This window comes from Phodopus roborovskii, unplaced genomic scaffold (assembly GCF_943737965.1).
Source record: "Phodopus roborovskii unplaced genomic scaffold, PHOROB, whole genome shotgun sequence".
Classification (NCBI taxonomy): Eukaryota; Metazoa; Chordata; class Mammalia; order Rodentia; family Cricetidae; genus Phodopus; species Phodopus roborovskii.
Genome location: NW_026126424.1, coordinates 3277501 through 3303527, shown reverse-complemented (window position 1 = coordinate 3303527; position 26027 = coordinate 3277501). Strand labels below are relative to the sequence as shown.

Here is a 26027-nt window from a genome sequence, read left to right as displayed (position 1 = left end):
TATCCAAGGCTGACCTTGTACAAGGGACCCTCCTTACTCAGCCTCAAGCTACAGCTTTTTTTTTTTTTTTTTTTTTTTTTTGTGGCTTTGGAGGCTGACCTGGAACTAGTTCTTGTAGACCAGGCTGGTCTCAAACTCACAGAGATCTGCCTGCCTCTACTTCCCCAGTGCTGGGATTAGACGTGTGCCACCAACGCCCAGCTTCAAGCTACAGCTTTAATATATACTATGCAATTCGAGGAAGTCTTAAAAAAAGGCATCTATCACCTATCATGAGGAAAGGTTTTCCTTAACGTTGATTTGAGTGGTTTGGAAGAACACCAAGGGAGAGCTGGATGGTGAAGATCTGCCGGCATGTCTCCCATCTGCCCCGGGAGACAGGTGCCCACCTGAGCCAGCACATACATTCTTGCCTGTTTTACTTTGAGAAGTCTGGTTCTACAGACAATAGCATATGTGACAGAAACCAGTTAGTTGTTCCCTTCCACTAGGTAAGACCTAGACTATGTATGCTAGTCTCCCTCACTGCTAAGTGGCGGCATGCTGTTGAGAACTAGCTGTAAAATGTAGACAGAAGTAATCGGTATTTTAGTAGTCCTGTGTGCATACCAGTTGAAAAAGACCAAGAAAGATTCTAACATCTAGGTTGTATTAGAACTACAAGATGGAAGAAAACAGATTTGACAAGCTGTTATTTTCTGGACAGTCACCCGAAGACACGGGGAGCCAGAAACATTCATCGAATCAAGGCACTATTGACAGCTTCTAAGTACAATAACCATGCTCTCCTGGACAATGTTTTGTGTCTGTATCACAGTTTGATGACATCTTTAAAAGTATGGCTTTATCCCATGATCCCCTAACCCTTGCTTAGTATATGCTCACTGGGAAGAGATATCTAATTAGCCTACACAGGTGCACTGTTCATTAGTATACCAGTATACCTGGTTAGTACCTAGGACAGTCAGCCCTCTTGTTTAATCTCTTTGATTGACTGGGGCTGGGCTGAGAAACTGGGGTTCTAAGACGGCATAACCAATTTCATATGTGTATGTTACACAAGACTCAGTGTGAAAGCATGGAAAAAGTCCTTCCCTCTTTGGCACACATGAAGTTATGCGCTTGGCATTTGTTTGGTAGTAAATATTTAAACACACCCATTTGAAACATTTTAGTAAACCCTGTGTCTATGATACTGGGATTTGCTCATTTAAATTCTTACAGTCCAGATACGAAAGTCATAAAAATCGTCATCCCCAAATCTATAGCTGTCCTAGGTCTTAGACCCTGCTTTAGATTCTGCATCTGGAGAAACAACTTAGGCCCCCTCCAAGACCTCACTCCTGGAATGATGTCTTAGGCCCTTTCCTATAGCAATGTCCTAGGCCCATCTCTTTGACTCCACACCTGAGATAACGTTTTGGTCCCTCTCCCAGCTCCCATTCCTGGAGTAATGCCTACAGAAACAATGTTCAAGCAAGACTGATAACTCCCTTGTCCTGTGACAACTTTCATCTAAATGCTAGGATGCAGAAAATCAAAGCAAAAAGGTAGAGTCCTATTAGATATAGCTGCATTGCTATAACAGAAATAGCAACTGATATCAAAGACAGGGGTCTCTAACCAGAGCACAGGTAACATCACCAGAGAACAGGCTGGGCAAACAGCCCTCTGCTAAGCAAATGCTCGCCAGATTCTTACCATGTGCCTAGCAGTTGCTGATAATCTCTGGGGGATGAGAGATATGGTAAGTACTTCCAGGGGCTTATCATTTAGTTGAAAATGAAAAGAGAGCAAATGGAGTTTCTATAACTACAATTTCTATTTAAATACCAACATTAAGAATAAAAGGGCTGGCAATGCTGCCAGCATCAGCTATATAAGAAAAACAAAAGTATTTAGAATGCTAATCTTCTGTAACATCCCAGTGACCACAAATAGCAGCGGTGAAGAAAAGGAAGTATAGTTCGGTAAGAGTAAATCCATTTTGACAGAGTTCAGACAATTTAAATGAAGGTGGTTTTCTGTCTAGGTTCAAATATCCAGAAAACATTTTGTTTGGGATTTGCTTCTTTTGTTAGAAAACAAATATTTTTACCCACTGCTTAAAATATCATGTACAATACAAGTGTAAATAAAAGATCCCGGAAGTCCTATTATTGCTTGGGGCATTTCTAACTGATGAATCATCAGAGTGGCTGAGAACAGGGACGTGAGACAGGTAACACGAGCTCGTTGCCCATCCAGTGCACACAGGACATATTCATCATCTGTGCCCTGAGCTCAAACTGTCCTCAAACAGGAAACAGGAACTCATGGCATAACCTAAAAATGGAGCAGGCACTTTGAAGAAGGAAGAGATGTCCAGTGTTTTCCTGGCGAGGAGACCGATCATGGTTCTAAAGTTTCCGATAAAGGTAGGATTTGTTATCCTAGCTCCCTGAACACCAGAGCCCTTTATTCATTCCTTTATTCACCCATGCATGCAATAAACAATTATAGAGCAACAGCCAGAAAGTCATTCATTTCATCACAAGTAGGAGGCTAGCCTGTCTCAAAAATAAAACAAAACAAAAATTTGCCTGAAAGAATTAACTGATGAATTAAGGATTGTGTATCCAAAAGATTCTTTCTAATAAATATATTTATTCCAAACCCTGGAAAGAAAGAAAGTATGAAAGAGCAAAGATGAAAACTCCCAAGGCAGAAATATTACTATACAAATGATTCTAATTCATTCTGTAGGATCAAAAATGTCCAAAGAATATGACAGATGAAGAAGAGGTGACATATTCATATGACATAGGATGATACATATCCACTACGGGAGACAATCAAGCATTGACCTTTGCCACAACATGGAGGAACCCTGGAAAGCCTGTTTTAATTGAAATGAGACAGCAGAAAAACACTATTATCATACAGCAATTTTCCAGAATAAGTTAAGTCCTCATGGGCATAAATTCAGGAATTGTTTAAGGCTTAGGCATGTGGAGGATGAAGGGAAAGTCACTAAAGGTATGAGTCTCTGAGGTGATGATATCACTGAGCTATAAAATTAATCAAAAAGACTGGATGATACACTTTATTTAATTTTTTTTTGAGATGGAGTTTCAATTCAGGCTGCCCTGGACTGCAGGCTGACTTTGAACTCTCTAAGTAGCTAATAATAACCCTGAGTTTGTGACCCTCTTGCTTCTGGCTCCTGAAGGTTGGGATTACAGCTGCTCGCCGATTTTGCGGTTTAATAAGGATCTGGATAAACAGTTAGGCCAAATAGATGTTTATTCAGGGAGAAATAACTCACAACATAGACAGGTGAACACCAGTAGGTTCCTGCTTCCAAGAATGCCTCCAGGGCTTGCGCCTCTGCTTCCTCCAACCTACTTCCCCAGGTCACTTCAGCCCATGGCTCCACCCCAATGGGCGTGGTCAGTGCCACAGAAGGAGACAAAGTGAATATCCCACTACACTCACCAACACATCTGGTTATATGTGGTGATGACAACTGTCCCAGGCCTTCCTGAATGCTGGGTAAGCATTCTTCTACTGAGCTACAGCTCAGGTAACCCACTTTAGATGGGTGAATTTAGGGACAAGTAACCGGGTGCAGATAAAGGAATGTAGCTTGCTTTTAATTTCAAGAACTCCCAGAGAAAGCCTACAGAATATGCTGTTCTAAGACCACATTCTCATGGGACAGAATGAAGAAATCCAGTCTCTTAGATAAGAAATGTTTTGCGGCATAAAACAACTACAATGGTCAAATCACAAAAGGCAAGATTATCCATGGCTTAGTTATTGTGATAAAAGATGTATTGAGTTGGTCTTTGCTAGAAAATGACTTGAACTCTAGCTAGGATAGTAAAATGCACAAATAAAGTATCCCCTTAAAAAAATTCCCCTGGGATTGATGCTAAAAGTCCTCTTACTTATTGGCTTTATTTCCCCAGCAATTTTGAAGTTTGTGATAAGATCTTGATTTTAAAGAACCCTAAATTGTTTTTCAAGTAAGGAAAAGAAAAACGAATGGAGAGAGAGCAGGAAACACATAGTAAACTGATTGTTTTAATTGAAAAAGAACATTTGAAAAGCAGGCCATTCTCATGGTATCCTAAGAAATCTAGTTTTTTTTTTTTTAAGATTTATTTATTTATTGTGTACACAGTGTTACACCTGTATGTATATATGTCTGCAGGCCAGAAGTGGGCACCAGATCTCATTACAGATGATTGTGAGCCACCATGTGGCTGCTAGAAACTGAACTCAGGACCTTTGGAAGAGTAGGCAGTGCTCTTAACCACTGAGCCATCTCTCCAGCCTGAAATCTAATGTCTTATTTGATATAAAGAGCAGAAGAAAGAAAGAGAGAGGAAAGGAAGAAAGAACAGAGGGATGCACTGGAGGGCGGGGAAGCTAGGAAAGCAAGAATCTTCCAGCTTGATTCCCCAATGACTGGCAGCCAAGCGCCACTCCTTTAGCTCTGGTGATGTGCTCCTATGTGCAATGACAAATTCCTGGAAAGATGATGGAGGTGGGAAAGTTCTTGTTGTAGACAAAGTTGTAGAATTATTGGTAAGTTATTTAAGAGACGAGTTTTAGCTGAAATGTACAAGTTTTGGCTCAATTGCTGTTCATTGTATTTATAATCATTCACTGAAATGCATCAATTCAAAGAAGAAATGAATGTGTTAAATAACATTTACCTTCTTTTTCTGACCTGTTGTAGACGGCAACGTTTGAATTGTTATTTTCGGCCCATTTAATTGGAATATTCCATGTGTAACTAAAATTTTTAAGAAAAAAAATTTAACTTAATCACAAAAAAGCTTAAATGCCAAAATAAACATATGAGCACATTTTTTCTTATAAATGATTGGTCAGTGTGTAGTACACAACACCACAGTTTGCAAAATAGACTTCAGGGTTGAAGATGGGCTATGTCACTGACAATTCTCTACATACCCACAAAATGTAGAAATTTGCATAAAAATAGATAAGGGTGAAGAAAGGTGTTCATTAAAAAATGTTTTGAAACAAATATCTTCCATTACTTGCACAAATGTGGCATTTTACACCATAACGCAGACCCTCTGCATTCGAGCCTGTGTAGGTTCTAGCATGATGTGCTTTCTTCAAATGATATTGAAATTCTATTTTTCTACCCACTGAGCATTGCATGCTCCGCTGCTCTGGAAATCACTTAATAATTCCACCCATGAGGATCAATGACACAAAGAAAAATTACCAGGTAAACTTGTTCTGAGTTGTTCAAGTGTTCTCTTTGTCTCTTGTGGAACTAGAGGGTTGGTTGTAGAGCCTTCTGCATGCCAAGGATGCCCTTTAACAGTGAGCCACTTTTTAACTTTTTATTTTGAGACAAAGCCCCGCTAAACTATGCAGGCTGGCCTCGAATTCACTCTGCAGTCCAGGAAAGTCTCAAACTTGCCATCCTTCTGTCTCCAGCAAAATGTCTGACCACATGTTTCAGGAGACTAGGGTTTCTAGGTTTTCTAGGTCCTACAGTGGATGTCATGGTGTTTCAGGCTTACACAATGCCATCTCTTTGCAGCCCCTACCCCCAATCCAGGTAAGCTTTCCTATCCAGCTAACTGGGAGCTACCCTCAGGCTGCCGGGCCCTGAAAGCCCAATGTTCCAGGAACTTTATTCCTCTGAATGTGTCCCTTTGCCAAGGTAGATGGTAGCGACAACCCATCTTGGCTAATCTGCCAGGTACATCTGTGTGGGTCACAGAGCTTCCCTGAAGTTGGCGGCCAGTTACTCTCTACAGGTACTGCTTCAAACAGTACCCTTGCTGCACCCCCTTTTTCCAGCCCCCCACTTTCGCTTGCATGGCCATCTCCAGCTCTGTTTTCAGTGACCTTACAGCTCCTCAGGAGAGAGACAAAGAAGTGTCATAAAGAGCCCATTCTATTTACTCTTGCCACGCTGTTAGTTTGGTGCCGACTGGAAGACAGTAGACGCACACTTTACTCTCTCCATCTTCCACAGTAGAAGCCTGGCCCAATACAGAGCAGCCAGGGGTTTCATGACTTGTATGCATAGTCTTCACAGATGCTGGTGTCCTCTCTGGGACTATACCATACTAAAGGCTGGCAGAAGCTGAGTTACTGTAAACAGACACAAAATACACTATCCTGGGGTGTCTAAGAGTGTCATAAGTCAAGATGATATAAGGCAGAGACACTACTGCCTTCCAATTTTAACTTCATGGTATCACACCTAACCTCTGTTGAGTAAAGGAAAAGATTTAGGAACATAAAATGCCAAAGAGTAGAAATCACATAAAGGAATTGATAAAGGATGTTAACTGAATTCAGGGGTATCAGAGATCATTCCTGAAGGTGTAATTAGTGCTCTGGCCTTCTTACAGGCTCCATCAGTGTTAAGTATGTCTATTGTAATTTTCTTCACTTGACACTGACTCAGTCATCTAAGATGGCACACCTACTCCTTTTCTTCTGCCTCTTAATGTGGAATGGGTACCAAAGGCCCCGATGTGAAGAAATCCCAGACAGAGATGAGAAATGGCCCATTTGAAGAGATGATAAAGGCCACAGTATGGCCCACATAGGGCTTGTTTGAATGATAAAACTTTCTGTTCACTAAGCTTCTCCTAATCTTGGATTAAGCAAAGAGAAACACTCTCAGAAGAGTCACTCAACTTACAGAATAACTGAGCGCATTGTCTACTGAATAAGAGCAACTCTGAATAGACGAAAGCCAGCCTTAGTGTAGAAAAAGAACCAGTTTTATATTTTTTATTTTCTGGATTGATCCACCTGCCTTTGCCTCCCCAGTGCTGGGATTAAGGGTGTGTGACAACATTTCTTGGCATAATCTAACATTTTAATAAAGTAAAATATAAGGAAGGCTTCTTTCTGCTTTTAAGGCCTCTTGCTTTCTTGTTCAGCTACTGTTGGCTTTCAACAAATGTTCTCAATAGGGAAGAACCTACTTTCTGTTTCTTTTCCTGTGACTATATAATTGTATTTTATAAACATGAGACAAATAAATCAATTTTATGGTCAATGATCTGTAAGATTCATGCCTCCAGAAATCAAAATAAAATATGTAACAGTACCTGGTTAAAACCTCAAAAACATTAACATAAATGTTTAGTTCACTCGGTTATAATATTTGAGGGGTATCTGCATAGAGAAGATTTGATAGCCAAGGAGATTTTTATTTTTGTTTTTGTTTTTACTACCAATTCTCCAGCTCAAACAATGCCAGGGCTGACTGTCTTTGGTTTACTAAATCAGTAGTTACACATGACAGGGAGAAACAATTACTGAAAAACTTGCCCAGTGGAAGCCTGTTTTGCAAGACAGAAATACACTGATTTTAACATTTCAATATTCACATTCACATTCAGATTTATATATGGCCAATGTAGTTCACTGAAACAAAACCACCAACTATCAATGAAACAGTCGAAAACTGTTAACAGAAGCAAGCCCAAAACAATTTAGTTGACTTTTATAATTGAATTATCACCTGAAAACAAGTCAACCTGTGCTTTAATCCAGGTATAGTAAAGAATGAAAAGCAACTGACTTTCTCCACCATAGCCCCTTCTAAAGTAAAGATGGAGAAGCATAAGCCCCACACTGGCATAGGTCCAGTGAAGCGAATGCCCCGGTGACCCACACTGGCCTCAGTGCCCAGCTGAAGAGAAGTATGAGCCTTCAGAACTTGCTGTACAGTAAGACTCCCCGATTCTCTAGACTGTGTTCCCCGTGGGAAAGCTGAGTGTCCCTCCAGGAGAGGCTGATAGTGGGTCCCCGTAGAGTAAGCAGAACAGGTTTTCTCCAGTTCAATAAGTACCAATCAGCATTTTAGAAGACTCTAATTGAAAAATTCTGAGTGTTTTCTATTTTCTGTCGCCTTCCACAATTACAGTGCCTTGGTGATTTTAATTTCTGAAACACCCAAATGTGTTGCTAGCATGTCTTAATTCCCAAAACCAAGTTCTGGACATAAGATAGACTCTTTCACCCAATCTATGTTGTATGTATTGTATCATGTGTCTGCAAAGATCTTTCGGTTCTCCAGAAATATGGCTAGAGTGTCTTGCAGGACAAAAAGAATATTAAATGTCCAGGGGACTTTGACTTGTGCAATTTGTTCATAAAGTAATCATTAATCAAAACTTTGAAGAGCTGGTGACAAAAACCCTAGGCCTTCACAATCCTCCCTCAGGCTTCAGGTTTTAACTCTGCCGTTTAATTTATTTATCCACGAGAGAGCTCCTTCATATTCTTTTTCCTTTAACAGTAAAACTCAATAAAATAAAATCATTTCTAGACTTCTCTATGGGTCACAAGTGGACCTATGAAAGAGTTTCACCCCATCCTTCTTGCCCCGTGGATTTTGACATCACTGCTGTTCTGTAAAATGAGTGCTAGTTGATGCTTCAAAACCAGGTCTCTGAGGAAGATTCGTAGTGTCTGTTCGTTTCCATGAGATATGCCAATGGCGCCCAAGGACACGCTACAAACAGCATCCCTGCCGTTGGAAAGAGAAACAGGTCCTGCCTGTTTCAGTCCCTGGACCAGTTCCTAACACTTGCTTACAGACTATGCCACTATGCTTAACTGTTTTCTTTTGAGGGTTGCCTCTTACTCAGGCACGAGGTCTTCATGTTTGTCTTCTCCTTCATATTTACCATCTCTATGAGTCTGTTTTATACTTTTGAAGAATAACTTCCATATTTACTTCAACTAAAATTCTAGTCTTCCTTCTGTGTTCTCAACTTGCCTTTCTGGAACACTCTGTCTTAGATGATGAGCGAAATAGCTTTCAAAAAGAAAAATCTTTGTTTTTTTTTTTTTTTTTTTTTGTTCCTAAATTGTGTCCATAATACCAGGGCTTTTTCATTCATCTGTCCACATGCGATTTAAGTTTTTATGTTTAGACATTTTTTTTCATGTGTCCTGATCCTCCACGGTTTATTCATATTTTAAAAAGAGAATAGGGTTGATTATTGTCTTCTGTCTGCATGTATGTCGTATGTATCTGTTTGTGTGTAGGTGTATGCATCGCTACGGCACTTGTGTGGAGGTTAGTGGTCCTCATAGTCTACCTTATTTGAGACTATGTATCTCCTCTGTGTTTGCAGACTAGCTGAGGATTCTGGGGATTCTCCTGTGTCCACCTTGCATTTTACCAAGGAAGAACTGGGGTCACAGATGCACACATGGCCTCAAATGGGTCCTAGGGATTCAAACTCAGGCCTTGATGCTTACATGGCAAGTCCAGCACAAGCTAAAGCTGATTATTCTTGGGGGCTGGAATGCCAGCTCTACTGTGCAGGAGGGAGACAGGCTTTGGAAACAAGTGTCCCTGTGAGTAGGTCTTAGGGGAGGTCAGCCTACCTGTCTTGCAAGTGCAGTGACAAGGAAGGATTTGCGCTGGACCCTCTACCGTGGAAGTCCTTGGCTGTCCTTTGCTGCTTTAGTCTATCTGGGGGGAAACAAGCCATCTGGATTTCTGCCTGCTGTCACCGCCAGACTTCTGAGAATGCTCTACAGCGAGGGCAGCGATGATGAATGGGGACAAAGTAAGTGCAGGGTGTAGGTCCAATTGGCACAGTGTGTACTCGTTACTCAGCCTATTTCCAGCTTCATCTCTCACTGCTCTCTGCCCTCTTCATGTACACCGTGTGTGCAGCACAGGGACAGGGAGACCCTTGTCATTACATGTCAGCATCTTTCCCTGCTCCTTTTGGGCCACTGTTTCTCCTTTAGCCTTTTCTCCCAGCATTCCACACTGCCTATAGCTAAACCCACTCGTGTTCATCACCATTACAGCTTTGTTTCTTTTATGGCTTCCATTCTCCTATCAATGGTGTCTCAGTAGAAGAGATACAGATGTGAGTGCTCAGCCTGTCACTTAGCTAGCTCTGAACTCTCTGCCACCTCTATACTGTCACATGGCAATCACACAATGATAGCAGGACCTAAGCATGTTACCAGTGTTTCTGCTGACTAGTTTCTACCATTCTTTGAAGTGTGTCATTGCCATGAAGACTTACTTAAGAGCTGATGGTGGCTTGGAAGGGTCAGCTGTGGAATCCAACAGAAAGCGTGTCTGAGTTAACGTCTTCCTGTCTTTCACAGTGATCACAGGATAGCCCATCTGGCTAGTCCAGGTATCCATAACATCTTTCACTGGCTGACCGCTTGCCTGTTGTTGGGGACAATGGAGATCCATTAATTTATACATAAGGGGAAACTAATTATTAGTGATACAGTTGGACAAAGAAATGTTTAAGGGTATTGACTTCCTTACCTCTTGCAGTGACTCCCAAAAGTCTGAAGTTTTTGCATTACCAAACTGGAATTTTTTCAAGTAATTCTGTAAGAGAAGAATGCTTTAGATCCAAAGCTTGGCTTTCCTTACACCTCCACAGTTGGACCTCCCTCAATGGCTCATCCTATGTCCATGGCATGTGATGAGACACAAAACAACATCAAGACGTAGGTCTTTCTTGAGGTAAAACATCATCTCCAGACACTGACATTTCAGTGCTGTGTGATTTTCATATCATTAATCATTCTTTCCATCATTGAGCATGTCTTTAGTGCTTGAACTCTAAAAATGGCAGTGGCCAAATTTGTCGTGCTAAGGAAATGAAGACGTGTGTAGTCTTTTGAATAGTGATAAGGGTGGTTAGGAGTGAGTGGGGGGAAATTATTCACTATGGGGAGCAAGTCTTTACTCTTCAAATACTTTTAAAACATAAATCTTTTTAAATAGAAGGCTTCCCATTTGTCAGTTCTGTCTGTAAGATCGCTCTGCACGGGGAGATATAAGATGTTGCCCTCCCCACCCCAGCCAGAACATCCCAGTCTTTTCCCAATCCCACAATTGGCCATTGCTGGGGAGAAGTCTTCTACAGGTCTGTCCCTATCTGCCCCCCTCTTCCCCGCATCCAGGACTTTCTAGACCTGTGCTATTTAACATGTGGGAAACATATCTAGAAATCAAACTTCGGTTAAGTGTTCCTAGCGTTTAACTTTGTAGAAACATTTAATCTCTAAATTGGTCTAATGTTTCAGGAGGTGCTATTTCTAGGTCTTATTATCTTCTGGATTCTTCTTTATTTAGGGCACTTAGAGATAAACTTAGAATCCCAGAACGAATCCAGCATCGCTGAGGCTGGTTTGAAATACGGACCCCCATGTTAACTCTTTTGGTTAATTCATTTCTCAACACTACCGCCAGAGGGCAGGCGAAGGAAGGCAGAAGAGTGTCTGTTCCTGGTCTTCTTTCCAAACTTAGACAATTTAATAACAACTGTAATTGCAGCTACGCGCTCATGCGACCTTCTACAGAATAGTGCCCTCCGGAAATCATCTTGGAAAAGTTCATTGTACACTGGGTATTTTGTTATTGTCTCTTGTTTGTTTTGAGACAGGATTTCCCTGTGTAGTCGAGGCTGGCCTTGACCTTGTGTATATTCCCTGCTAAGTGGTTTTTTGTTTGTTGTTTGTTTGTTTGTTTTTGGTTTTTGAGGTTTTTTTGTATACTTACAGGATCTTGATTTGAGAAAGAGGCAAGCCATCTGGGAACTGGATAGGACCTTAAATATTATTTAATACAATGCTCCTGGGCTTTAGATGAAAGAAATGGGTCCTGACTGAATGTCTGTGTCCTTGGAGGAAGAGGGATGTCTCAGACTCCTGGACAATGCATTGGATCAACGCATTGAGTTGCTACTTGCTTGTTTTTTCTTCACTTCTGTCTATTGTTTCTCATGAACTTGGGGCTGAATTGAAATTTACATAAGCACTACTACAAGGTAGTTTGTCTAGATCAGTGCCTCCTAATTTTTGATACTAAGAATTTATCTTCTTCCCCTTAAGTGTCCTAGGAAGGAAAAGGCCTTCCCAACTCAGCCAGTCTTCTTTTCCAGGGACAATACTAATTAGATGGTTACGTTTTCATAACAATATATTGTTGCTAATGCCCCATCATCTATTGTACTTTTAAAATGCATAATTACAGCCCAAGAGTCTTCCAGTATTAACGGCAGCATCATTTTGCAGTGTGACATTGTTCTTGGTGGGATGAGCACACAAAAAGGACACAACTAGTCTACTCAGATTCTGCACTGGTCATTTTTCCTAATGGACAATCAATCTGGGCAGAAAGCTGGAACTTGTAAAAGTCCTTGAACTCCAGTTTCCCAGACCTTGGGACTTTGGGGCAGCAGCCACACACAGTGTGACGACAGCAGTGTAAGGTGGATTCTGGTGAGGGGTTCAATGTCCGGGATAATCTGAGAACCTCACTGATATCTGAAAAGATCAGTTCGGGTTTTGGGGCTTGGTATTTCTTCTTCCTATAAATTCACTATAATCTTATGAAATGCATTGCCTGCTATCTGGGTTGAACTTTTAGAATCATCATGAATGAAGACTATTATAACTTGAGAAGTAATAGTCTTTAAATACTTTAAATACTAGTGACAGCACATCAGGAGGGAGCATTTCCTGAATTATTTTTATTTCTGGCCCAACCAGAAGATGGGGCAGTTATAAGGACACATTGTAGTGACTTGAGTAAAGATCAGGACTCCAACCCTGAGATAATTGGCATAGGGTCTTCTAGAAGAATAAAAACACACTGGAACGTTTATTTTTAAGGATGTTTTTGATAGTTCTCTACTAAACTTGAACTGAAGGACTATTTAATTTAAAGTAGCAAGAACGTGTTATTTTAAATTAATTCAATTTAAAATGAAAACTATGCAAATAGAATTGTAAGAGCCTTTGAAAGCAAGTTTTCTTTCTTTCTTTTAAAAAGAACTTTTTGTTATTTATCCAGGGTCTCACTGGATAGCCCTGGCAGGCCTAAAACTCACTATGTAAATCAGGCTGGCCTTGAACTCAGAAATACACCTGCCCTTGCCTCCCAAATTCGGGGATTAAAGGTGGACCCCACCATGCCTGGCTTTTTAAAATTTGTAGTTCAACACTGTATATTATAGATTTTCACTGAACAAACACCTGTTGGATCACCTAATACGTGACGAATTCTACAGGCATGCCTGAAGACGTAGGACGCAGAGCCTCCATGAAGATGGTCACAATAGAGATGTGGTGGCCATTGAGTTAGAAGCTCAAGGGAAGTTGTACGAGCATATAGTTCAACATTTTATTAATCCTTATGTGCATCCTAAATACTTCCTAAATTTCTATTCTTCTCTGGCTTTAGTGGGCACACAGGCATTGTACTACTGCCCCCCAAAGGGACCACTTCCTTTTAGGATATCACAGAGATGCATAAATGCCACCTGCAAAGGCGTAGCAACAGTGAGAGCTCTAGGGGTGATGGTGGCATTGTCCTGGAAATACATGACAAAGAACTGAGAGTCAGTGTGAATTTTTTCTCTCTTGTTCTATGTGGGCTGGAAGCCACTAGAAACAGCTATATCAAGTTTCTGGGCCAGCACAGCTGGAGGCTGGAGGGGGAAGGGAAGCAGCTGGCATGTGATTCCGTTTCTAGGGTGGAATGGGCCCAACCAGAAGATGGGGCAGTTATAAGGACACATTGTAGTGACTTGAGTAAAGGTCAGGACTCCAACCCTGAGATAATTGGCATAGGGTCTTCTAGAAGAACAAAAACGCACTGGAACGTCCAGTGTAGTGACATACTAACACAGGACTGTACAGAACATTGGGAAATGGATTATCTTCCAGAAGAGAGAAAGATCTCCTTATTTGCTGAATTTGTGAGAATATGATTATTCATATTAATAATTTTCCGAATCAATAATTAGGAAAAGACTTTACCCATGGATTATGGGAAGACTAATAAAGATAGATTTAAATGTCCATGTCATGCTTCTGTGAAGTGAATTATGTTCCCCCAAATTCACACTTGATGGCCTCAGAATATCTGGAGGGCTTTCTGGTTGGTATGAGGTAATTAGGGCGTGATCTCATGGTGAGATTTGTGCTCCCACCAATCTCATACAGGAATGCATGTGAGGACACAGGGGGCTGTCTACAGAACAAAAAGACCCTCACCAGCAACTGAAATGGCAGCACTGTGTCCCGGAACCTTATCACCTCCAATGTTGTGGGAAAATACATTCCTGTCGTTTAAACCACCAGGTATATGCTGTCTTTTCATGACAGACCCATATGAATAACACGCGTGTAAAGAGTACCTAGTGTCACCAAGTAGCCCACTTGAATTTCTCCTGGCATTTCTGGTAAGTGATCACGTTATCTCGTACTTATCTGTCCACATACAGGGAAAGTAAGAAAGCAATTATCCATAACTAAACACATTCGTCAGCTGCATATCAGGATCGTTTACTTTTGCTAGCACTAACTAAGAAATCGTACCTGACACCCTTTTTGAAATTTATCTGGTGTGATCCAGTCCTCAAGCATTCTCAGAATAGAAGCTCCCTAGGATGAGAAAAAGAAGCCAATTAAATTAATGGGACTGTGCAAGAATTGGCGATCCGTTGCATCATCACAACGTTTTATGAATGTGTTACATAGGTATAGTACTACGATTTAGGGAAAACAAACAAACTAACGAACAAAGCCCCCAACACGTGGCACCCTTCTGAGTGTGGTAAAGAGAAATTGCTCAAATTGCCTTTCAGTTGACTGAAGGTCCAAATGGTTATTGCATTTCCCCGTGTTAGCCAGCAGGTGGCGCTTTGTTAATGAAAGAAAAAAATTGGTCCCCACAGCACATTCTTATCTGAAGCACTAATTTCAAGGTAAAATTATGACAAATTATTAAGTATACCTCCACATAGGAGACAATAATATACTTAACAAAAGGAATTAGAGAGTGAAAATAGCTTATTAAATAGTGTAGTGTGGATAGGTATAAAATGTAGGCACAAAACCGTTCTCATCAAAAGTAGTTAGTTTCGTTTGGTTTTATAGATCTCAAGAATTTGAGGAATGTATTTTGAGCTTCTCCCATGTGGTTTCATAGTAAGGCACACCACTTCTAAGATTTTTAAAGAAGTTTTCAACTAATGTACATTAAAAATGCTACCTTCCCACTTAGTACTATTACTATAATTTCCCACGTATTTTAAATTGCATTTGGACACCGCAAGAATAAGGCTTAGAAACATATTTATTTCTGACAATATTTTAAGCCTCTGGAGGACCCAGGGCTTAGAGATTTGAGTCTTCGTCTTCCTTTGTGAGTTACAGTGACAGATAATCAATCATTTCAAAGAAGCCTGGAAAGATTCCATGGGAATAAGAGAGGAAGGCTGAAAATTATGGTATTAGCAAATAATAACTGTTTTTCACTTAAACTGGTTTTGATAAACATTCATTTTAATAATTATAAATAAACACAACTATGTCAGGGTTCATCCCTTTTGAGTAAGGGAGTAGAATGGCCACTCCATGGGAAACTGAGGTAGGAAGTTACTAAAATGAAGATCTAAGTTATATTACTACAACTGGGGAACGTGTGTGGAGGAGATATTGTAGGAGGTATTGTGAAAGAGAATGTCATGGGAAAACTTGGGTGGCAACGGTCTCGGCTGTATCTCCTCATGTTTTAGTGGCTAAAAAAAAATGCCTTGTCTACTATACATACACATAATTATCATTAACTCACAATGCACACACACACACACACACACACACACACACACACACACACACGATAAAGGTTTTTCTCCTACTAAGCTGCATTTGAATATTTGCTCTGGACATTAAAGTACTCTCTTACTAAAAGTGCCCATGTAGATGGATTTCCTCACGGACCACACAGCAGGAAAGTAAGACAAGTAAGAGCCGGTGGGGTGGGATGCTTTAGTGGGATAAAGGTGCTTGCTGCCAAGCCTGACAACCAGAGTTCAGTTCTCTTTATCTACACGATGAAAGTGGAAAGGCTGCCCTGGTCCCCCCACAACCATATGTGTTCCCCCAGAATAAATTTTAATAATTGAAGAAAAAATTAAATTGAATGTTTAAGGTATAATTGCTTAATTATCAGAACGAAAGTGGTGTTTGACAAAAGGGGGTGAGTGGGTGGAAATTAGTGCCTAAATCCTGTGGCATCGATTCCTTCGCCTGCAAAATACCAACTGTTTAAGATTCAGCCCCGGCTGTGTTCTGCACTCTTCCCAGAGCTCACAGCAGAATCTAGCCATGTCTTAAAAGCAATCTGTCAGACAATTTGTACTAAAAGTCAGTCAATAGAAAGACATCTAGACACCGTGCACCTCCTACCTTGCTGTATGATATTCCATCAAACACCGACGTTATTTCAGCCGGCGTTGACACAGTGACCACCACCGGGTGTGAAGACACCAAGGAGTCTTCTTCTTGCACAGGTAACACATCTTCAAGCAGCACCTGACTGCGCTGGAATGACAGAAAGCAAAGGAGGGTAGCACTTCCTTCCGACCACTTTCTATTTTGTACCATCATGTGCCATCAAAATTGTGGGGAAAGAAACGGAAATGACTCCGGTCATTCAATGTGGCCTCTCTTCAAATGAACTCCATTACAGCAACTGTTGCACACTGGTTTTGGGTCTAGCTGCAACTCTCTTGACTTCTATAGGACAGATCCAGCAGTATCTCTGTATTCTGTCACCACGCTTCTCTTCAAACTGGACCAAACTTTTCAAGTTTCCCCGTCGTAATGGGAATGATGTCACCTCACAGGGTTGCCATGAAAATTCAAGGAGGTAGAGAGTCAATTGGCCAAACTAGTTGCTTTCTGTTACTTGTCATTGAAATTTGGATAACTCCTAATTAATCAAAGAAAACACTAACTCGTTTTTTACTCCCAGTGGTCAATTATAATCCAGTCTTGGATTTCCTCAGCCATGTAAAGTGGCTATGATCTTGAAGTATGATCAGCCTTCTGGGTTGAGAGAACATCCTCTCCTTTCTCTTGATTTATGGCTTTAACAAGTTCCTGGAGTCACAAGCAGTGACAGCACCCATCTTTAGACTTGTGCATAGGATTCCAACTCCAGTTTAAGTGCTGTACTTGACATAGTACCCGGAACTCAGGGAAACCCAACAGACTGGCCGTCTCTGTCATTTTGATTAACATGGAGCAAGAGCCTGAAAACTAAACTAGTACTATTTTTTAAGCAATCAAAAAATTGTATTTCTCCTACCAACTTAAAATATTCCTGAAAGGGGAGCTTGCTATATTTCCCAGGGTCACAGCTGCCATTCATAATGGATAAGGTACTTTGGTTGAGTGATGGCTGCAATTAAGATAGTTTGATACAGTTTGCTTGCTTGCTTGGTTTGGTTTGGTCTGCCTATCTAAGAGGTTTGGGTGAGAAAAAACAACTATGTTCTTGGCTTCAGAGAATGTGAGTGTAGTCCGGCCTTCATGTCATTGGAAGGTGTTATTATCCCCTTCAACCTCGAAGTTCTCGCTGATGAAGTTACAGTGGTGGCCATATCACGGGACTTTCTTTCTAACTTGTTTATCTGTCCCTTCCCATACAAGACCTTAAACTGGAAACTTCATGAGGACTAAAAACATGTTTTTAACAAAGGATTTGATCTTCTGCTCTTAGTTAAATGCAAAATGAATAGATGGGAAGAAGGAAGGTGCAAATTTCAGCTGTATTATGAGATTACGACACACTGAGATCTGAAGAAGCGAATAATAAAATCTCCTGGAATACACTAGAATAATTTTTCTCTTCCCTGGTTCTGAGGATTGAACCTAGGGCCTTACACATGCTGACTAAGATCTCCTTGAGGTCTTGACTCTGCTGCCTTAATCTCCCTAGTGCTGAGATCACTTGCTGAGCTTAACCAGAGTTTTTCAAAACACTAAAACTGGAATATTAACTAACACTCAAATGTTATAATTTCATATAAGAGTTTGATATAGAAAGCACACCAAGGTATACTAGTAGGAATAAAAAGGACAAAATAATTTGCTATCTGTACAATTTATTGAAAAATAAATTGTAAAGTCTCCAGTTTTTACTGTAGATGATAATGGACAAGCAGAGATTTTTATTTATTTATTTTTACCTCCATTCCCAGCCTTTGTCACGACTGGGAAATTAGCTACATGTCCAACAGTGTATAGACAGCCCAAGAAACAAAGCATTGCCCCAGATGTTAAACATTCCAGGGTGAAAAAAAAACCCAGTGCAGATTAAATGTTAAAAGAGGCAACTTTGCAGAATAGTTTCCCTACCTTTCAGAGCAGGTTAGGGAGAGTGCAAGCATTTACTTTAAAAGATAGGTTCCCCAGAGCCATGGTGGTGTATGCTTTTAATCCCAGCAGAAGCAGGCAGGATTTCTAAATTCAAGGCCAGCCTGGTCTACAGGGCTTGTTACAAGACTGTTAAGGTAACATCCAGAGACCATGTCTCTCACAGAAAGAGAAGGGGGAGGGCCAAGAAAATTTCCAGACCAGAAGTGCCTAAAGTACATTTCCTAACCTTCTTTGAAAATTAGAAACGCTGATTTGTGACAACTGGTTTTTTTTTGTTGTTGTTGTTGTTGTTGTTTTGTTTAAGTAATCTTCACCAGCAGCTGTGACCACATGCATGAGATCAAGCCAATCAAAATCCCAGCATGGATGGTGAGGGGGTTATGCTGCCCAACCCCAGATGAGAAGCTATTGGCAATTGATGGCTTCTAGTAGAGGAAGAGTCAGTTTTCTTCAGGAATGTGGTCTCAAAAAGCTACCTAAGCTCCAGTAAGTAGCTCGTTCTACAGCCACGTGTTGCTTTGTTTAAATTAGTTTACTTTCATTTTGTTTTGCTTTGTTTTTTTAAAAGGACATAAAATCGTGAAGGGGAAGTGGGGGCTGAGGATAGAGGAGGAGATGCAGGAGAGAGAGCAGGGGTAGAAAAAAATACTTTTTAAAAATGAAAAAGAAAAACAGCCAAGATTTTCGAGCTCCAAGGAAGTTAAACATCTACTGGATGGTGTTTTCCTTCATTTTAAAATTTGCCTCTAGTGGACTTTCCACGATACTTAAGAGACATTAAAGTTTAAGGGTCAATTAAAAATACTCTCAAAAGTAAGAAAAAGATAAAAATAACTCAAAGTTAAGCAGTCTTGTTCATTCTTTATCAAATTCACATGGAAGGCTGAACACTTTTGAATACACTTTACTGTTCACCTTTACAACAACCCAATGAGATAGTTCTTACACCATGTCTACCTCTTTAAAAAGGATACAGACAAGGTAAATAAAAGTTACTAAATGTCAAAAAGAGTTGCTCCAGTAGAGGGCAGTATTCTACATCCTTCACAACTATCAACCTGTAGGCAGAGCTAGGTATACACATCTACAATGTGTGCATACAGCATACATGCATATACACAGTTACAGAAAAATACATGATCTAAAGACAAGAAAAACTAACTTTCCTTAAAAATTTTTGCAACATTTCTGGAAATTTTTTATTCTATGTTCCTCTAGGGACATGTGTGAATACTGTGTGAACGTTCACTCTGCACACAGTTTGGGAACGTGGAAGCTTACTTGATACCAAGCAAAGCTCTCATTGCATGTTCATGGCCACGTGTCCTGTTGCACATCTAAGAGATGATGTGTTTAGGATTTGATCTTGTATCTCATTAAGTACATCCTTCATCTCTTTACCACATTCCAGCAACACGCTAAGGTCAAGTAGCTAATAAGACTGCTTCAGAGGGTAACTATACTTCCCTGAATGCAAGTTGGGAATATGTGTACAATAGTCTGCCTACATGTATCCCTGTAGACCAGAAGAGGGCACCAGACTTCATTACAGATGGTTGTGAGCCACCATGTGGCTGCTGGTCATTGAACTCAGGAGCTCTGTAAGAATAGGCAATGCTCCTAACCCTTGAGCTATCTTTCCAACCCCCAAGGTGGGCATTTTCTACATTTCTTTCCCCCACATCCCTCCCTTCCCAACAGATGTCTGTCTATGACTCCTAATTGCCTTGATGACCGGGTAAAGGTTCCTGGCAAAGAATAGCTCAGAGAAATTACGGGCTCCACTCTAGCTCTCAATGGGTGTCCATGACGACCATCATACTCCATTCTAACCCTGCACCATTGTTAAATGCTCAGTTTCCACTAAAAAAGTAGATTCCTAGTCTATGTGTTTATAACTCACCATTTGCCACTCTGTTTCTGCCTGGTTTACTCCCAAGAACTCAAAGAAAGAAGCAAATCCTTCATTTAGCCACAAGTCGTCCCACCAGTCCATGGTCACAATATTTCCAAACCACTGAAATGATAAGCAGGGAGGAAGTGGTTAGATATTTATTCTTGTGGTGGAGACATGTGTAAGAAGCGACACAGCATGGATTTGTAGCCGGCATAGAAGTGGCCAATGTTGAATCTAACATATATTTCACACTTTATCTTGATTTGAGAGTGTTAAATTCTTCAGTTTATTCCCAGTGTTATAAGAAGGCCTCTTGTTTATTAAAGGCAAAACAGTCTAAAGCAGAGGTTCTCAACCTTCCTAATGCTGTGACCTTTTAATATAGTTCTTCATGTTGTGGTGACCCTCAATCATAAAATTATTTTCATTGCTATTTCATAACTGTAATTTTGCTACTGTCATAAATTCATGTGTGTGTGTGTGTGTGTATGTGTGTGTGTGTGTGTGTGTGTTCTGATGGTCTTAGGTAACCCACCCCTCACCTCCAAGGGTTGAGACCCACAGGGTGAGAAACACTGGAAAGTTTCTGTATAGATAAATGCTAGTTAACACTAAGATTGGTTTCCACGCAGCATTTTCTGAGTAGTCTCTTTTCACTTCTTTATGTATCCATTTTTTTGTATTATTGCTATTGAAACAGGCCAGTTTTAAAAAGCAAGTAGATTTGCTTCAGGACCCTCTACCTGGTGTACAAGTTCATGGGCAATGACACTGGCCACTCTTTGTCTGTTGGACGAGGCTGATTCCTTGGGGTCAAAAAGCAGGTTTGTTTCTCGGTAAGTGATGAGTCCCCAGTTTTCCATGGCACCGGTGCCAAAATCTGGAATAGCGATTTTATCTATGGAAAAAGACACTCCAATGAGAAATAAATTCTTTCCATTTGTTCATAGCATTTCTTACCAAATTAAGTTCTTTGGATGACTTTTTTTTTTAAGGCTAAAAATAATTCTCAGAGTGAGAAACAGGAATCATTTGTGCAAACATTTTGGTCCTAATGCACTCAACATTCCCACGGAGCAGTTCCTGTAGGCTCCACTGTTCAATGTGTCCTTCCCGTCCTCGCTTTTCTGCTTAATGACTGCTTTTTTTCCCCCAAAGCCTGTATAATTTTATGTCTTTTCTTCTCTGCACAGTACTTCATTTTTATTCCCCATCCTTCATTTTTCAGGTTGGTTATAAACAGCATCTGCTTGGGAGGGACACTGTTAGGCAAAAGATAATGGAGGCTTTAAATGAGGGTTAAGGAGGACAGAGCTTGTGAGTTCATAGAAACAACTCATACATCAAGGTCATAGACTTAGAAACCCCACTGTCCCCAAGGCTGTACAATTTGGGGACAGTGATTATCTACCCTTCTAGTGCCCCTTCCCCTTGCCACCCCCTTTTACATATTAAATAAGTTAGGGGGGACATGGGATTGACTGATTTCTCTGTAAAATTTCCTCCAGGTCTAAAATGTTGTTTGCCACAGGAATTTCTGTTTTTGTTTTCTCTGGATTTTAGACATAATATCCAACAAGAGAATGCAATGTTGGGCACTTCTACATTAAATCTGCAAGTAGAAAAATGGTGATTAGTGGGAAATCCAGCTTCCCCAGCTAATGGACTGTAACCCAAATGTAATTTTTTATTACCACTGTAATTTGAATGAGGTACAAAAATGCAAACAGGTCAAATTTCTTTCTAATATGTAAGAAAGGGACCTTTCTGGTTAAAATAAAATGTATTAACGATTTTTATAAAAGAATAAAAAGTATATATCTTCAGTAGAAATCAAGTTAAGAGTAGCAGGTTTTTGTCATGTTGCACGCTAGGTTTGGTCACTATAGCATAAGAATATCCCTAAAGACTGAGAAAGTACCCCCCCCCACTCAACATTTTTCACAGTGTTGGAAAGTATGATTTGCACAAGCCTTTGAGCAAATGAAAGTAATCCCTCCTCTAATGAATACAGACATTATAATTAAGTAACATCAATTCAATTACCTTTTGATAGAAATGAGGACACCATTTCCAAAGACTATTATACAGCTAATTCGGAAAGTGTGGAAGATGCACAGAAAAACGTAGGGTGAGGGAAGAGAAGAGGAGGAGAAAGGAAGACATTGGTGTGCCTTCTACATCTCAGGTCATCCTGGTCACTACAAGTAAGGCAATTTGGTGAGATCTGTGTGGGTTTGGGTTCTCCATCCTCTCACAGCTTCTCTTGTAACTCTGGTAAAAAAGATGTTTGTCTTTCTGTCTCCTCCAATAACTGCTAAGCAATACAAAGGTTCATTGAAGAGAAAATGAGGCGTGTACACACTCAGAGTCAAAGACTGTGTCTTCATCATATGGGAGGAAAGAACACCTATTATTTTTGGAGGAACCTAGAATGGATCTTTGAGCTTATGGTAAACATCAGACATGTCATTTAGGTACATACTAAAAAGACCCAGGGATGATCAGTAATTAATGGCAATATAATTAGTCACAGTAGGCTAACTTAGGTAAAACAAACAAACAAAAGCAAAGGGAACTTGAAATAATGAAATAAAAGTATTGTCTCACCCAGTTTAGGAAGAGAATACTCCATACCAAAGTAGTTTTCAAAATAATCAAAAACAGCTTTAGTTATATTTGCAGCATACTCCGCTGTGTGTTTTTGCTGTGGCTGGACATAAATAGTGAGCTGGCAAACAAAACACAAACATTCAGGGAGATGAGTCTTCATTTGGTGAAACACATACACATGAAGTGAAACATGTTATCATTGAAAGGAAGAGGCCTCTGGAGTCAGAGCATGTTGTTTGCAACCCAAGACTGCTTCGTAGTACCTCGTCCCCAACAGCCTTCAGTAGTATTGGATCAAGCTAGTCACTGCTCCAAGACCTGTGTAAGAGGTCATTAAGATATAAATAACTGTGTGACATTAGCAATTAGAAATAGCATAAGGAAGAGCACCTGGGGCATTAAAAGACATTACTACTTTTCTTTGTACTTAAGATTTGTATTGTCTGAAGCTGTAGAGATGGCTCAGCAGTTAAGAACATTGACTGCTCTTCCAGAGGACCTGGGTTCAGTTCCCAGCACCCACATAGCAGCTTAGAACCATCTGTAACTCCAGTTTCAGAGAATCTGGCACCCTCACACAGACACACCTGCAGTCAAAACACCAATGCATATAAAATGAAAATAAATAAATCGCTAAAAAAGTAAAAAACAAAACAACTTGCATTGTCTTTTTGGTATCTACGGATCTATGTGTCTGTTTACCTTTCCCTGTACCCACTGGTTTGCCTTGTGCATGGAGTTCCTTGAGAGGAAACAAATTCATTCCTTTTTTCTCACCTACAGTGCTTTTGATTAAACGTTTTCCCTTTGTGGTATTCCACCCTGCTTTCCTAAATGGCCCTTGACATGTTTCTGTTTTACTCCCAGAGCCTAAAATATGATGACTCAAACTTTTGCCAAGAAGGAATGAGTAGGCTAAGTCAATTCTCTGAGTTTCCGGGGTATTATTTTATGTCTGTGTGACCCAATTTACAAATTAAACCAAGTGCCTAGTGCAGATTTTTTTCCAGCTCTAATCATACATGACTTTATTAAAAAAAAATATTAAGAATTCTTCTAAGCAGACGAGTAGATGTCCCTGGATGCTAGGGTCTGTGCTCAGGGAACCTTCTGGCTATTTAGAAATTTTTAGTGTGTGAAGGAGAGAACAGTGCTTCAGATGACAGTCTGCAAATTTACAAGAAAGTCAAATGAAATATGCACACTGGCCCTGAGACCTGATCTGAAACCCTCTAGCAAAGAACGATGCCGGCGGCATTTTAGTAAGTTCAAGACCATTGACCCAACTAGACCAGATGATTCAAGATTAGAAAAACCGTGTGCACTTACACACATGCACACACACATGAGAGAGAGAGAGAGAGAGAGAGAGAGAGAGAGAGAGAGAGAGAGGGAGAGGGAGAGGGAGAGGGAGAGGGAGAGGGAGAGGGAGAGGGAGAGGGAGGGAGGGACCCTGCTCCTTTCCTGTTCCCACTGCATTGCTGTAGGTGATGTCCATTCAGGCACATGCCTCCAACCCTGTTTCTTAGAAGAGAACTCTGACAATACAAAGGACAAATTCCAAAAGAATGTCCCTTAAATGACCAGATGATCCATTTTCACAACCCTCCTCTATCATCCTGGTAAGCAATGCCTTCTCTAAGCAACAACTAACTGAACCTAAGGATCCAGCTGGTAGGTAGGCACTGAACAGAGCAGCAGGAACCAGCCATGGAAAACCAAAGCCAGCATGGTTGCATGGCATTGCCATATTATCAGCGGAAAAGCTCTCAACCTTTCACCTGTCAACACGTCAACAACTTGGTGTGACATGACTCACTCAGATTTTCTGACACACTCATTCTCCATGAGACACTTCATGTCTTTGCATTGCTGTCTACGTGCGCCATGCTGTGTACCGTCTGTTTGGAGAGGGAAGGCGAGTTGAAAAATGTCGGAAGACAGTGAACCCTCTGTGGTAGGTGAAGCCGTGGGAGCAGAAAGGCTGGGCTCTCTCTGCTGGTGCTTCCCTATTACCCACAGAAGGTGAGCTCTTTTTACTGACTTCGGGATTTAAGAACTCAACTACACTACCACTGAGCTGTGTCCTCAACTCACAGAGACTTCTTTCAAGGGGGCCGCTGAAGCAGTATTGGTTACTTTTTCTCTTTCTCCTCATTTCTCTTGGTGAGAGCAACAGAAAAGACTGTCCATGGTTATTCACTTGAGATCAGAGCAGTTCCTTTCTCACTCCCTCGCCCATCTGCACACAGAAGTGTGCACAGTCTGCATCCAGCCACATGAACATTTCCTGTCACCTAGGGCCCTTTCAGACAACTGCCACAGGTCATATTTTCTGAAACACAGATTTGGTCAATGAGCTGAGGAATCACAGAACAGCATGCTTGCCGTTCACCACAAACCTTGCACTGGTTTCACAATTCCTATCTATAATCATAAGAACTGAAGAATTCGGAAGGTTTTGCAATTAGCCAAAGCCTATCCAGGAGTGTGATCTCTCTGCCACATGTTAGGAACATATTTCAACATGGAAGACTCCGTGAACATGCCAGCGCAGTCTGGACATATCAAAGTTCTAAGGCTCCTCGCCAGAATCAGTATCATAGACAACACGTTCAGTTATTAACCTTGGTGACTCTCTTAGTCTGCACTTCCTTCTGTGTGACTGACAGCACAAAGTGGTACCCACATTGCTTTTAAGAGCAGTGGAGAATGAGGGGGTGGTGGGAAGGAAATGAACTTTATGCTTTTGAGATACAAAATAATAGGTTGTACGGTGAACACAAAAGACAAGCCATTTGATTTGCAAGAGCTTGGTTTACAAAGGCTTTCAAAAATTATTTCAGAAAGCCAGGAACTAAACAGAGCACTGTGATGATGGATGGGACAGAGACTGGAAAGGCATCAGAAAGCACTGTCTCAAAAGACAAGAGGAAATTTATCTGTGTCGGAAGGATCAAGAGGACTGATGGCACTAGACCATGAATTGTGCAGAGGTCTGATATTAGGACACTGAACCTGGGAAGACTCTACAAACAGAAAGGACCAGCTTTCAGATTGCCAGATACCATTGTCTCCATCACCTACGTCAAAGCCAGGGAAGGACCTGGGTTCCACCTGGGGATGCGTCAGGCCAGCTCTGCCTGGGTTCCCATATTTATTGCCTGTTGACTATTTTCCTCTTGAAAATCTGACCATACATCCTAGTTTTCCCAGGAATGTTAATCTGTAACTGACCTCTTGACCCTGCATAATCCATATCACTACCTATGTTGAT

The 26027-nt window shown here is 40.8% G+C and overlaps 1 protein-coding gene across 1 annotated transcript in view; it reads right to left on the bottom strand.

Annotated features, from left to right (window-relative positions):
* Enpep (glutamyl aminopeptidase) overlaps positions 1-26027 on the bottom strand; it is a 68341-nt gene that overhangs the window by 23657 nt on the left and 18657 nt on the right. Inside the window, exons 4-11 of the mRNA XM_051185526.1 lie at positions 22748-22868; positions 20881-21035; positions 20144-20257; positions 16264-16398; positions 14389-14454; positions 10319-10384; positions 10062-10213; positions 4707-4786 (exon numbers count right to left, since the gene is read on the bottom strand). Of these exons, the coding sequence (XP_051041483.1) occupies positions 4707-4786; positions 10062-10213; positions 10319-10384; positions 14389-14454; positions 16264-16398; positions 20144-20257; positions 20881-21035; positions 22748-22868 (889 nt within the window). The remainder of the gene's footprint in view (positions 1-4706; positions 4787-10061; positions 10214-10318; positions 10385-14388; positions 14455-16263; positions 16399-20143; positions 20258-20880; positions 21036-22747; positions 22869-26027) is intronic.